Source organism: Pelobates fuscus, chromosome 1, assembly GCF_036172605.1.
Source record: "Pelobates fuscus isolate aPelFus1 chromosome 1, aPelFus1.pri, whole genome shotgun sequence".
NCBI lineage: Eukaryota > Metazoa > Chordata > Amphibia > Anura > Pelobatidae > Pelobates > Pelobates fuscus.
The window spans coordinates 337,073,703-337,088,645 of record NC_086317.1 but is presented as its reverse complement, the minus strand read 5'-3'; the positions used below and the strand labels follow the sequence as shown (position 1 = coordinate 337,088,645).

The 14,943-nt window shown below is 42.4% G+C and overlaps 1 protein-coding gene across 1 annotated transcript in view; it reads left to right on the top strand.

Annotated features, from left to right (window-relative positions):
• Window positions 1–6,262, top strand: part of TM9SF2 (transmembrane 9 superfamily member 2) — a 56,598-nt gene extending 50,336 nt beyond the window's left edge. The window contains exons 14-17 of the mRNA XM_063425410.1: window positions 638–789; window positions 4,399–4,510; window positions 5,034–5,205; window positions 5,579–6,262. Of these exons, the coding sequence (XP_063281480.1) occupies window positions 638–789; window positions 4,399–4,510; window positions 5,034–5,205; window positions 5,579–5,646 (504 nt within the window). The 3' untranslated portion in view covers window positions 5,647–6,262. The remainder of the gene's footprint in view (window positions 1–637; window positions 790–4,398; window positions 4,511–5,033; window positions 5,206–5,578) is intronic.
• Window positions 6,263–14,943: the final 8,681 nt, after the last annotated feature.

Here is a 14,943-nt window from a genome sequence, read left to right as displayed (position 1 = left end):
AGATGCTCTGAGCAAATGCCTGCCTCTTGGATTTAGCTCCACTGAGCTAGTCAAACCAGGCAGTAAAATGACCTGTTATCTGACTGATAGCCAGAGGGGTGTAACATGGTTGATTTATAAAAGTGCCAATTTCTAAAGAGGACGCACTCTTCACACACAAAGCATTTCAGGAAGCTAAAATGCAATAGGGGTCTCAAGTGTCCCTTTAATAACATTCTATTCTTGCTACAAAATCCTACAAACTTTGCCTTTTCTTGTATGTTCTATATAATGTGTGCGTATGTATAATGTATGTATGTGTGTGTGTATTGCATTACTGTTTTTTAAATTTGCAAGTTTAAAATAATAATGGTAAAGAAGAAATAGGCTAGCAATGAATGAGTTAAAAACCAGCATGAGCGTGCAAGGTCTGGTTTTCTACCTTAGGCAGATCTTAACTACAGATTTTGATGGGTTCTTTTTTTTTTTTTATTCCCTTTTATGTAAGAATTGTTATTTGAGGTCTTAAGTAGTTATTTAGCACCATTAGAACCAGCATGAAACCCATGGAAAAAAAGCTTGCAAATAGGATGGCAGTGAAAAAGTGAGATTTAAATGGCCTTGTAATAATGCCTTTGCTTTCTGTACTTCCCTCTAGGCCATTGAACACCCTGTCCGCACCAATCAGATCCCTCGTCAGATTCCTGAGCAATCATTCTACACAAAGCCATTACCTGGTATCATAATGGGAGGAATTTTACCCTTTGGATGCATTTTCATACAACTTTTCTTCATTCTTAATAGCATTTGGTAAGGATTTATTTGTCTTGCCATCATAAGGCTCTCTCTCCTTTAGTGTTGCCAAGGTTGTGTTCCTTACAAAATTCTTATTTGACAATAAATGAGTTAAGATGTGCCTTGAATATAAACCTGAAACAAACTGAATTCTGCATATATGATAGGTAGATGGCTTTAAAGCTATATATTAAATCACTTTGTCATTTAACATTTGCACTCTCGTATGGAAATTGCTTCATGCTGTAATTTTCCTTTCAGTTATTAGCTGCTCAAGATATAATTTCAGTAATCTTTTTATGAGAACCAAGTAGCTTCCTTACTTATCTACATTTTTCTTAGGATTAATTATGAAAACTTGGTGGGTGTATATTTGTATTCCTTTTTTTAGTATGACTGTGCAAATATAATGATTCTTTTGTGTTTGAGTCACATTTTACTATATTTGGAGCTGCAGACATATGCCACTGTGCTGTACAGCAGGGAATGACCAAAATGATAAGGCAAATTAACTTGGACAAAAAAACTTAGAAGTACATTTAAAAATGAACTGTAGATCCCTTAAACTGCAGTAACTCAGAAGGAGATAATAATTTTGGGTTATGGTTGTTGTGTATTATTAAACTGAGGTGGGGCAAGCACGTTTGGTCTTATTGCAGCTTGTGGTAAATAAAATTAGGACTCTTGTAGCAGTGACCACCAGCTTAAATAATACGTTCGTGAGTTCTAGATATTCGGTACACAACAAACTCACTAATGTTAAAGTTGGGTGCAAAGCCCTAAAACACACCGATTCTAATTGAGTTTTAGTTATCTCTCTAGTCAGGGCCAGATTAAGAGCCCATTGGGCCTGGTGCTGACAATTATGATGGGGCCTTATTACAGAATCTTATCGACCAAAAGCACTAAAACAGTCATACCTCTTAAACGTCATGTATCTGATGGAGATGGTGTTGGAGGGAAACTCAAAGGATGCAGCTATAAGAAAACACATACTCTATGCCAATCTCTCTCTAATTTATGCTTTCATCTTTCAAGTAAATCCATACCCCCTAACAGCAGTGTCCAGTGAAGCAGGATGTCAATGGGCAGGGTAAAAGGGTGGGTCACTGATGGGAGACACAGAGACATACACTGGGAGTCTAGGGGACACTGGGATTCATGGGGACACTGAGACACTAGGGACACTGGCTGTGAGGCTTGGGGATACTGGGAGACATGGGGACACTGAGACCCATGTAGACACAGGCACTGAGAGACATGTGGACACAGGCACTGAGAGACATGTGGACACAGGCACTGAGAGACATGTGGACACAGGCACTGAGAGACATGTGGACACAGGCACTGAGAGACATGTGGACACAGGCACTGAGAGACATGTGGACACAGGCACTGAGAGACATGTGGACACAGGCACTGAGAGACATGTGGACACAGGCACTGAGAGACATGTGGACACAGGCACTGAGAGACATGTGGACACAGGCACTGAGAGACATGTGGACACAGGCACTGAGAGACATGTGGACACAGGCACTGAGAGACATGTGGACACAGGCACTGAGAGACATGTGGACACAGGCACTGAGAGACATGTGGACACAGGCACTGGGAGACATGTGGACACAGGCACTGGCTGGGAGACATGGGGACACAGGCACTGGCTGGGAGACATGGGGACACAGGCACTGGCTGGGAGACATGGGGACACAGGCACTGGCTGGGAGACATGGGGACACAGGCACTGGCTGGGAGACATGGGGACACAGGCACTGGCTGGGAGACATGGGGACACAGGCACTGGCTGGGAGACATGGGGACACAGGCACTGGCTGGGAGACATGGGGACACAGGCACTGGCTGGGAGACATGGGGACACAGGCACTGGCTGGGAGACATGGGGACACAGGCACTGGCTGGGAGACATGGGGACACAGGCACTGGCTGGGAGACATGGGGACACAGGCACTGGCTGGGAGACATGGGGACACAGGCACTGGCTGGGAGACATGGGGACACAGGCACTGGCTGGGAGACATGGGGACACAGGCACTGGCTGGGAGACATGGGGACACAGGCACTGGCTGGGAGACATGGGGACACAGGCACTGGCTGGGAGACATGGGGACACAGGCACTGGCTGGGAGACATGGGGACACAGGCACTGGCTGGGAGACATGGGGACACAGGCACTGGCTGGGAGACATGGGGACACAGGCACTGGCTGGGAGACATGGGGACACAGGCACTGGCTGGGAGACATGGGGACACAGGCACTGGCTGGGAGACATGGGGACACAGGCACTGGCTGGGAGACATGGGGACACAGGCACTGGCTGGGAGACATGGGGACACAGGCACTGGCTGGGAGACATGGGGACACAGGCACTGGCTGGGAGACATGGGGACACAGGCACTGGCTGGGAGACATGGGGACACAGGCACTGGCTGGGAGACATGGGGACACAGGCACTGGCTGGGAGACATGGGGACACAGGCACTGGCTGGGAGACATGGGGACACTGGCACTGGCTGGGAGACATGGGGACACTGGCACTGGCTGGGAGACATGGGGACACTGGCACTGGCTGGGAGACATGGGGACACTGGCACTGGCTGGGAGACATGGGGACACTGTGTCCCTATGTCTCACAGCATCCCCATGTCTCCCAGTGTTCTCTGGTGTCTCAGTGTCCCCAAGTGTCTGTGTCCCCAAGTGTCTCAGTGTCCCCAAGTGTCTCAGTGTCCCCTAGTGTCTCAGTGTCCCCTAGTGTCTCAGTGTTCCCATGTCTCTCAGTGTTCCCATGTCTCTCAGTGTTCCCATGTCTCTCAGTGTTCCCATGTCTCTCAGTGTTCCCATGTCTCTCAGTGTTCCCATGTCTCTCAGTGTTCCCATGTCTCCCTGCTGCCTTCCCCCCAATCCTTCACTTACCTGAGCTGTAGTCTGTCTCTGCAGGCTGGGAGCAGCTGTCTGGACTCTGTGCTGTGTAGCTGCTCCCCCGCAGATGAGTGAGCCTACTGGCTGGTGCTGGTATTGCAGAGTAATCTCCATTTATACTGAGACAAATATCTGCATTTATATTGTCGGTATTACTGCAATACCGACATGGACAGGCAGCCTCAAATACCGGCTGTGCTGGTAAAATACCAGTCAGGTGGCAAACCTAAGAGTAGTGTGTGTAGTAAAAAAATTAATTAAAAAAAAAATGTAAATGGGCCTATTCCATGGGTCTGGGCGAGGAGCTGCAGCACCATCAGCCCCTATGTTAATCCGGCCCTGTTTCTAGTTGTAAGTAGTAAAAAGTGTAAAATTCCCCTTAAAGACTTGCGTCTGTTTTCGTTTACAAAATTAGAAACTTAGTATTTGACTTGGAAAGAATTTAGACTCCTTGCCTATTTTTGTAGATATATTTGTAGATGTAGATATACTATTCTTACAACATAGCAAAGCTATAGTGAGTTTGCAATAGGAGACTGTTTAGGATCTTTCTTCTTTTACTTGTATATTGGTTTTATAAGGATTCAAAAAACAACAAAATCTTGAATACTTACATTTCTTTAGAACCTATTTTAAAAGTATGCGAAAGATTAAGTGATTATTTGTCTTAACCTTTGTTTCAGGTCACATCAAATGTATTACATGTTTGGATTCTTGTTTCTTGTATTCATCATTTTGGTCATCACCTGCTCTGAGGCAACAATATTACTTTGCTACTTCCATCTTTGTGCAGAGGTAAGATTTTAAATGTATTGGTTAATTTAAACTTTTAAGCCAAGATAGCTGGAATTAAAACATGGCTAACATGGTGAGTTATTCCTCTTTTGCCTTGAAACGTTAAGTTCACTTTGAAATAATTTCCCCGACAATTCACACCGGATACTGATGGAGATAAATATAATAAAGTAGGTGTGCTTTCCTTTCATTGAACTGTGCCTTGGTCCAAAAATGTTGTAGACCACAGAGTTGGTGCATGGTTATACTTTTATGACTTGTTATAAACAAAAGAACATACTAATTAGTTGTGCTCCATGGTGTTTCTTCCCTCTTTTCCACTCACAAGAATGTTTGTTTTTCTTTGGTGAGGGGTGGGGGGGTTAGATCCAACCTGGAAAGCCTCTTTTAGAGTTTTTCACACTCCTGGCATTTTATTTATCTACAAATGGAAATGTGTCCTGGTCTGTATAAATGTTGTCCGATCTTGTTGTGTTTTATATATAATCTATATATATTTTGTTTTCTTTTCTGTCCCCTACAGGACTATCATTGGCAGTGGCGCTCATTCCTAACAAGCGGTTTTACTGCGGTTTACTTCCTTGTATATGCAGTACACTATTTCTTTTCCAAATTGCAAATAACTGGGACAGCAAGTACTATTTTATACTTTGGGTACACAATGATCATGGTTCTCATCTTCTTTCTTTTCACAGGTAAAAATTGCTTTCTTTTAAAAATTCATACCCTTAGAGGGATTCTCTAGTGCCAAGAAAACAAACTCCCTCCCCCCATCCAACGGTGTAAAGGTTTAAGGTGTAAAATAATCAAAATTAGTGCTTTATTTCTAAGCAGCACTATGTGGTCTTATTTGTATTTGAAGTGGTCTGGGTGCCTACAGTGTCCCTTTAATCCTTATTGCTTAGTTTTTTTTTAATATTACATAATAGCTTGATGAGCACATTTAAATTTATGCAATATTGAGGCTTATGCATAACTAAGTTTTAGCAGTGTTACATTTTACCATTCTAACTTATCAGCCTAATTTTGTTCTGTTACTGAACATAATGTATTTTTGTTTTTTTGTAGGTACGATTGGATTCTTTGCCTGCTTTTGGTTTGTAACAAAGATTTATAGCGTTGTTAAAGTTGATTGACAGGCATGTGACGTTTTCATTATGGATTGTCGGGCTTTTTTCAAGTTCTCTGAAGTTATTTAATTTACAGTATTGTCATCTACTTGTGGAAAGACAGTAACCCAAAATACGCCCTCATCAGGCAGCCTCATTTGTTTTTAAACCTGTATATCTGATTGTTTTATTAAAACATCTTTTTTTGCATTGCAATGTTCCCGTTGAAGAGCCAATTTGAAGATTGTAGTCAATTGTGTGTGTATATATATATAAACTCTACTGTAACTGAAATTTACACATCTAAATGCAGATGAGGCGACTATTAAACAAATATCAATTATATTAATAAAATATGCTGTAAATACAGTTTTGCGTTTAGACTCTAGGTGGGATGAATTATTCTTCAAAGGAAGCAAGTTTTTTTACTTAAAACTTGCTTTCCCAAATTGTTTTTTTTTTTTTTTGTTGTTTTTTTTTTTCCGCTTTCTTTTATTCTGGTTGGATTTTATTTTTATACTTGGTGATATGTACTTACCATCCGTTTTTATTAGGTTTAGTGATTGAAGCCTTTAAAACTATGTGCCTCTGAGTCCTTGAATTTTTAAATTTATAATCTTAAATAAATATTGTAAAAACATAATGCTTGTGTCCTTTAATGATCGTGATTTAACATTTGGCAGCTGCAAAAGTACAATCTATTCATCCTGTGTTGTTTCATTAATATGTGACACCAATCTACTATCCTGCAGACACTGCATTGTGCACCCTGTATGAAGTGCCTGTACATAGGTGTTAAAATTTGCACTGGTTATAGCGACTAACTTAATCTCACAAGACAATATATATGTCTATAAATAGATTACTGGATGATCTTCCAACCTTTCTCAGACAAATCTGCTGTCTAATGCACTGTGACTGCATGCTGCTTAGATTCAGCATAATCCCCAGAAGAATAGTTCAGCCGACACAATGCACTTTTTAACACATGGCAATGATTGGAGGTAAAGTTGCAGGGACCAGAAGCACTTCTATTTAGAGGCTGCACTTTAATTATATTTGTGCCCATCAGGTAAAAGGCACGTGTTTGTACAATTAACCCATTGCACATTTTGCTGTGAGTTTGGAAATTTGCATTCCAAAGGGATAGTTTGCATTTTTAAATAAGAATATGTGACTATGTGCTGGGTACTTGTCAAACATTTTATATTTGACATGGTCAATACTACTGTATGTCCTAAAAATGATACTTGTTCTTCTATTACCAGCTTTTCATAAAACGTGCAAAGGATATTGTACAATCACTAATTTATATTCTTATATAATTTTATATAATATTTATGTAGTAACTTACTAAATTTAGAAAGTAAAAAATCTGTTCTGGATTTTGTTTGTTACTGAGCAGCAGTCTATGTACCAAATTGTTTTGTTTTTTGTTCATGTGCACATCATCCGTAGTGTTAAAAATAAAAACTACATATAATTTTTCACTTCACCACAAAATGTGTTTGTTTTTTTCCTCCCTGATCCTACTAGTGAGAGGGTACATTTTTATATATTGCGTGTATAAGTATCAGTCTAGGTTAGTGATGACGATAATTTTTGAGCCCCGAGTGCCCAAACTTCAATACAAACCAACTTTTTTCCCTCTTAGTACACATTTTCCCCAACACTCACAAATTACTATATATTTTTATTTTATTTTAATTTAACTCTACCCAGCCTCAGTGGGAGAACTAGAGTTGATTCCTCACCTGGGGTCGAGTGGGGCTGCAGGTGCTGATTGTGCTGCTGGACAGGCAGACAGGGGGCAAACCGGCAGAGTAGGTGGTGAGGGAGCTCTGATCTTACTGCTCAGCTCCCTTGCGTGCCGCTTAGTGATGCCGGGAGCCGGTCTGATATCATTCTCCGGCTCCAGGCATCACTAAGCGGCGGGCGAGGAAGCTGAGCAGTAAGAGCTCAGGCTACAGCACTCCCTCGCAGCAAGGCCAGCTCTTGGGCCCTCCAGGACACAAGACTAACAAGGCAGTGCTGCCCAAGGCAAATGCATTGCTAGCCTTGCCAACTGTGGCAGGTGTGCCAACTGTGGCAGGCATGCCATAGGTTCACCATTGCTGGTCTAGGTCCACATGAAGCACCCACCGTAATTACCAAATGAGGAGGTATTTCTCGCAGGAGAATGGCTGGCTTAAAGTGCAGCATTCTGCAAAACCTTTATTTTTGTGCAAAAACTATAAAGATTTGAGCATGCAAAAAATAAAGTATATCAATAAGGCCAAAGTCAATAAAAATGCATTAGTTGTATTGTGCCTTTTTATTTTGTGTTTTTATTTTTAATCTTAGGGCCCCAACGAAACCTACATGACACGTTCTTCATGATTTACAGTTCAAAGCAGCAGCTGTTTTTGGTGCTACTGTTGGTCAATTTTCCATGATTCATGTGCTGGGTTGGGAGCTGGAAAGACCTTAAAAGGAACACTATTGTCACCTAAATTGCTTTAGCTAAATAAAGCAGTTTTAGTGTATAGATCATTCCCCTGCAATTTCACTGCTCAATTCACTGTCATTTAGGAGTTAAATCACTTTGTTTCTGTTAATGCAGCCCTAGCCACACCTCCTCTGGCTATGATTGACAGATCCTGCATGAAAAAAAAACTGGTTTCACTTTCAAACAGATGTAATTTACCTTAAATAATTGTATCTCAATCTCTAAATTGAACTTTAATCACATACAGGAGGCTCTTGCAGGGTCTAGCAAGCTATTAACATAGCAGGGGATAAGAAAATCTTAATTAAACAGAACTTGCAATAAAGAAAGCCTAAATAGGGCTCTCTTTACAGGAAGTGTTTATGGAAGGCTGTGCAAGTCACATGCAGGGAGGTGTGACTAGGGTTCATAAACAAAGGGATTTAACTCCTAAATGGCAGAGGATTGAGCAGTGATGCTGCAGGGGCATGTTATATACACCAAAACTGCTTAATTCAGCTAAAGTTGTTCAGGTGACTATACTATCCCTTTAATATTTGTTCTGCCTAGCTTGTATGGACAATAGCCTAATTAAAGGTAGTAGTTGCTGCCTCACATCACCCTTAGGTAATTTGGGACATGTATGTCCAGTCACAGCACTGATATTAGAGCACTGTCATACAATGCAATATGGGTTTTGTTGCATTGTGTGACTTCACACCATGCAATACAGGGTGTGAAAACACGATAAGCCCATTAAAATTGTGATATTTATATAACAGTTTTGGATTTTTCAAATGTATAGCTTCTCAAAGTCCTAAAATACCTATTTTAATGTAATATGCATAGTTAGCACAACATATAGAGAAGAAAAAAAAACGCACACTACAGTAATTGCATAGTAAGTTCACAAGTCTACCATTATTTCTCTCGTATAGTGGCAGTACTTACAAGTGGGATGTTCCTTCTATCTTGGAAAAGAAGCTCCCCCTTCTTTAAAGATAATTGCGTGCCATGCCTGCTGCCCCTATATATCCTGTACCTTAGAGGAGAACTCCAGTTCTTCTTGTCCCAGCAACGGGACAGACAGCTCCTCCAAGGTCCAGGTGGAGAATGGTGTGGTCAGCACAGGCTGCTGATTGGTGAGGTGAGTGCCTGATAGCTCCCCGGATGGGAGCTGAGCAGCATGCATACTTCCAGGTTTGCGTTACGGAACGCGACCGGAAATCATTCTATTTGTGGCATCTCTGGGACCTCCCACTCATGCGCAAAACGGTGTCAGTGATTTTAGCGCCAAATTTGAAAAATTGTGGGTTTTAAAGCTGTGCAGAGCCTCTGTGACCCCAAGGGTGGGTGTACAGTTCTGGTTCTCCGTGTCACCAGCCCTCCTACACGGTTGTGAGGTGAGATTTAACTTTTTAAACTCCCTTTGACACCTGTCACTGTTGCATGCTTCTAAAATATATATATATTTTTTTTTTCTCCTAGATATGTCCAGTCCTATTCCTCCGGATAAGGCTGATAAAGAAAAGATGACCGGTTCTGTCCCTAAAAAGGCCACAAGTAAATCGAAGCACTTATGTTGTCTGGAATGTGCAGTCCCTCTACCTGACGGATGTCGTAAAAAGACCTGCAATCAGTGCTCCACGGAATTGCTAGAGAAAACCAAGCAAACTGATATGTCGTCCTTCCTGTGCTGGTTCCAGGACAATTTGTCCCAGACCTTTGAATCTTTCAAAGATGCCGTAAAGAAAGAACCGGCTATTCAGGAGAAGCAGACAAAGAAACGTAGGGGAGAGAGATCTCCTTACCTATCTGAGCTCTCATCAGGGGAATGTTAATCTTCCTCACCTTCTGACATTTCCAGTCTGGCTTCAAGCATGGAGGAATGTTTTCGACCAAAAGAGCTAAAAAAAATAAAAAAAAACACCTGTGCAGGAACCCGAACCTACCATGGGTAAGGTTAAAGGCTTCCCAAACTATTGGATCTCCTACAAAGAGAATGGAAGAATCCTGAAAGATGTGCGTTTATTTCAAAGCATTTCAAACTTATTTTCAAACTGCAGTCTGAAGAAAAATCGGAGGATCTTCTCAAGGTCGACATTCAGATAGCACAATAATCAAAGAAGACCACTATACCCATTGGTGAGGTCTCTGGATTAAAGGACCCCATGGACAAGCAAGCCTAGACTTTGTGTAGAAGGTTCTTCCAGGCCGTGGATTACCAATGCAGAGCAGAAATAGCTGGTTCAGCAGTTCTTAGAGCACAGAGCATTTGGCTCCAAGCCCTAGAAGAGTCTCTTGTGGGAAAATTTGATAACGATCCTGCCCAGCTTATGTTCCTCCTAAAACTATCAGTTTTTTTCGGATGCCTCTGATGAGATTCTACGTTGATCCGCCAGAATCATGGGTTTGTCCTCAGTGGCCAGAAGAGCCCTATGGCTTAGAACAAGGACAGCTGATTCAGCCTCTAAAGCCGCCTTGTGTGAACTACCCTTCGAGAGGAACAAGCTTTTTGGTACTCCATTGGAAAACATTATCAGGCAAATGTCTGAAACAAAGAAGATTCGAGACCTCAAAAATATAAGAGATATCAGTTCAGGGGTCAGCGTTCCTTTCGTTACCAAGGACGTTTTCGTAAATTTCAGAAACAAGGTGAAACCGGCAGTCCATGGTCTAGACATGATATCAACAAGCAGGATAAAAAGAGAAAATTTTTACGCCAAGAGGGTAGGAGGACGTCTTCGGTTCTTCGCTCACAAATGGAAGAATATAACATCAAACTGTAACTGTTGGATTCTAAAAACCATCTAAAAAATCAGAATCAAGTTTTCTGCGATACCACAACCATCTTTCCTGCTGTCAAGTTGTCTGTTGATTTAAAAAAAAAAAAAAAAAATTGGAGGCACTCCTGGCAGAATCCCCTATCCTTTTATGCAAGGATATGGTAGAGAAGGTACCCAAACAATGGAAATTTCAGGGAGTCTATTCTCGCCTGTTCTTGGTGCAAAAACCAGATGGATCCTTCCGGCCTATCCGTGACCTCAAGAAGATCAACGCTTGCATACCGTATCAAAGATTCCGTATGGAAAATATTCACTCACATCCTTCAAAAGGGAGAATACAAAATTAGACATGTGCTGGTATCAGAATCCTCCTGGAAGTTCCTCAGATTTGCAGTTTTAACGGTAAGACGAATGATTCTCCACTTTCAGTTTAAGGCGCTTCCCTTTGGCCTGTCATCAGCTCCTCGCATATTTAAAAAAAATCCTGACTCCCGTAGCAGCAGCTTTACGCCTGAGAGGGATCTCTATAGTTCCGTATCTGAACGATTGGTTTTTAAAAGCCGAATCAGAATAGCTACTAAGATCACACCTCGAGATCGCTATAAAAGTTTTGAAAGAACATGGTTGGCTCCTGAACCTAAATTAAGTCTGGAATTCCTGGGACTTCAGGTCTCTGTTCTTTCCAAGGTCGAAACAAAGGCAAATTCTCAAAGCTGTGTCAGGTCTGCAGAAAGACTCGAGCTCCATCAGGGAAGCAATGAGTGTACTGGGACTCCTCACTTCTGCAATCCCAGCAGTGGCGTGGGCAAAAGCGGAATTAAGACCATTACAATGGGACATTCTTTCTCAATGGTCAAGACAACAGGAGGATCTATAATCTGCCTTTCGCCTATCCAAAGTTATGAAGAAATAACTGAATTGGTGGAAAGACAAAAACATTTCAAGAGGCCTCTCTTCGCACAAAAGTTGGATTACGATTACCACAGATGCTTCCCAGACAGGTTGGGGCACCCATCTAGGTTCTCAGTTCTGTTAAGGTGTTTGGAACAGGGAAGATGCAAACGCTTCCTCCAACTTCAGAGAGTTGAAAGCGGTATGGAAGGCACTATCGGTCCAATTATCACCAATCGGACAGTAAGGATCCAGTCAGACAATGCCACAACAGTGGCTTACGTAAACCACCAAGTAGGCACAAGGGTGAAAGCTCTGCAGGACCTATGCTACCACATCATGTCTTGGGCCCAATCAAGACTAATCACGATCTCGGCTACTTATATCAGAGGATCTCTGAATATAATCGCAGACGACCTACGCAGGCGTCATTGGTCTCAGGCAGACTGGTCCCTTTCAAACCAAATTTTCTTGGAGTTGTTACCCGCTGCGGCCTTCCGGATATCGACCTGATGGCCACAAGGAGAAACAGGAAAGTTCATACTTTTGCTTCTCTCCAAGCACGGGATTGCCCAGACTTCTTAGATGGCCTATCGATCACTTGGAACTACAACATGGGTTACGTTTTCCCTCCTATAGCTTTTAATTCCAAGGATTGTTCAGAAGATAAGATGGGAGAAAGCAAGGATTCTAGCCATCCTGCCCTTCTGGGCCAACAGAAGTGGGTTTTCAGAAGTGGAAAACATGACAATCTCACGTTTGTCTCTTCCAATCTCTACCAACGTCATAGATCATGTGATTCTTCCTATAGAGACCCTGGAAATGGTCCACCTGACTGCATGGCTGCTGCAAGGTTGATCCTCCAGGAGCAAGGTCTTTCAGACAGTTTGTGTGACGTTCTTCTGTCTTCGGTTCGCTTGTCAACTGCAAGAATTTATTTTAGGGTTTGGATGAAGTTCAGGACCTGGTGTTCCCTTCAAGGTTCGGATTCTGCCAAAGCATCAGTCCCGGTTATTCTATCTTTTTTGCAGGATGGTTTTGTAGCCGGTCTAGGGGTCTCTACACATTGCCTCAGACTTGCTTATCCGCAGGTTTTTTTAAATCCATACATCTGAAGTGTCCTCCCAAGCTCTCTCCTTTTCTTACCTGGGATTTATCCTTGGTTCTTCGAGCCCTTTGTGAACCTCAGTTTGAACCATTACTAGAGATTCCCCTGAATCTGCTGACTTTCAAGACGGAGTTCCTGGTGGCAATCACCTCTGCTAAAAGGATAGGTGAAATTCAGGCTCTATCTTCAGCTCTTGAATTTACTGTTTTTCATCAAGACAAAGTGGTCCTGCACCCCAGGCCTTCATTTTTGCCAAAGTGGTTTCAAGTACACTTATGAACCAACCTATTGTTCTACCTTCCTTCTGCCAATCTCCTTTGTCAGACCTTGAAAGAAAGTGTCATCTCCTTGATGTTAGAAGAGCATTGAACATTTATCTTCAGAGAACACAAGGCTTTAGGACCTCGGATCATCTTTGTCTCCTTTCAGGGCTCTAACAAAGGTTGTACAGCCTCCAGACCTTCTTTGTCCAGATGGCTAACTGATAACATTAAGTTGGCTTATCAATCCAAAGGGGTTCCGATTGGATTACCATTAAAGGCCCACTCCACTAGGGCTATGGCTACTTCCAGGGCATAAAAAGCCGCTGCCTCACCTGGAGACATCTGTAAAGCGGCTACTTGGTCTTCATTGCATACCTTTATTAAACATTATAGGCTGGACATATTCTCATCCTCTGATGCCTTCTAAGTTCCCACCCTTTATTCGTTTTGCAGGGATCTTGCTATATCCCACTTGTAAGTACTGCCACTATACGGGAGAAAAAAACCAGTAATTTTACTTACCGTAAATTCCTTTTTTCTAAGTATAGTGGCAGTACTGTCTTTCCCTCCACTTTTATATGGATTAAATAACTTTTGCAGTATTCAGTCTCCGTTTGGTTATTTTGTATTACTGGAGTTCTCCTCTAAGGTACAGGATATTTAGGGGCAGCAGGCGGGGCACGCAATTATCTTTAAAGAAGGGGGAGCTTCTTGTCCAAGATAGAAGGAACATGCCACTTGTAAGTACTGCCACTATACTAAAAAAAAAAGGAATTTACGATAAGTAAAATTACTGTTTTTTCTGCAGGTTCACAAATATTACAATTGGAACATACAGTATATCATAAATGTAAACATATCCTACTGATTTGGTCTAATATTAGACCTGCGTCTTTGGGAATGCACAGAATGTATCCGTCAAGAACCATCAACTACCTGTATCGTGCTTAAAGGGATATTTTTGAAGTGGATTTGGTGTTTAGAATACGGTCTGTCTTCAGTCTCAATAATTTAGTAAATTGTCATTAAAAAGAGGAGCTTTAAATTAAAGTTTTGCCTAGAAACTCCATCAATCAGCCAGAAACTACACTTTTTGGCTCTTGCTTTCTTAGTGTGCTGATGTGAAAGGCATTTGCTAGCTAATAGTGACCTGTTTGTTAGGATTGGTGCCCACTCTACCAGTTAAAGGCCATCTCCACTCCCAGCTGCCTGTGGTGCTTTATCATCTTCCAGACAGCAAAGACGCTTACCTGCGTCTGTGATTGTGGGGTTAAGTCTGAAGGAGCTGTGATGTCTGCAATACCCCACCTCCATCCAACTTAACACAAGATTATGAGGCATTGATATTTGAGAGGAGTGGGACCAGAATGGATACCTTGCATAAACCTGGTCGATACATATATACTGTTACCCATACGGGCAGCTTCTCTTAATGCTACAGACAAAACCACACACCCCACACACACACCCACACCCACCCCCACCCAAGCACAGACTGCTACCCACACACAGTTCTCCATTTTGGCCATTAATACCTACACTTGAAATTCACTTTAGTGAATAACTGATATAGATATATGGGAAGGCGGAGCCTGGAGTTGTGGGAGGGGATGATCCGGCCTATTTACATTCTGACTTACCTCCATACCAGGCCAACGACGATTGGTCATTTCCGGTTTCCTAAGGACAGTCTCCCTCGGGCTTACCGGGATTCTTACCAGGCTTCCAGCGCTTCCTCAACCCAGTCAAAACGCTTCCGGAGGTCCGCAACCACTCGGGAACCCTCACCGCCGCGTTCCCGGTACTTCT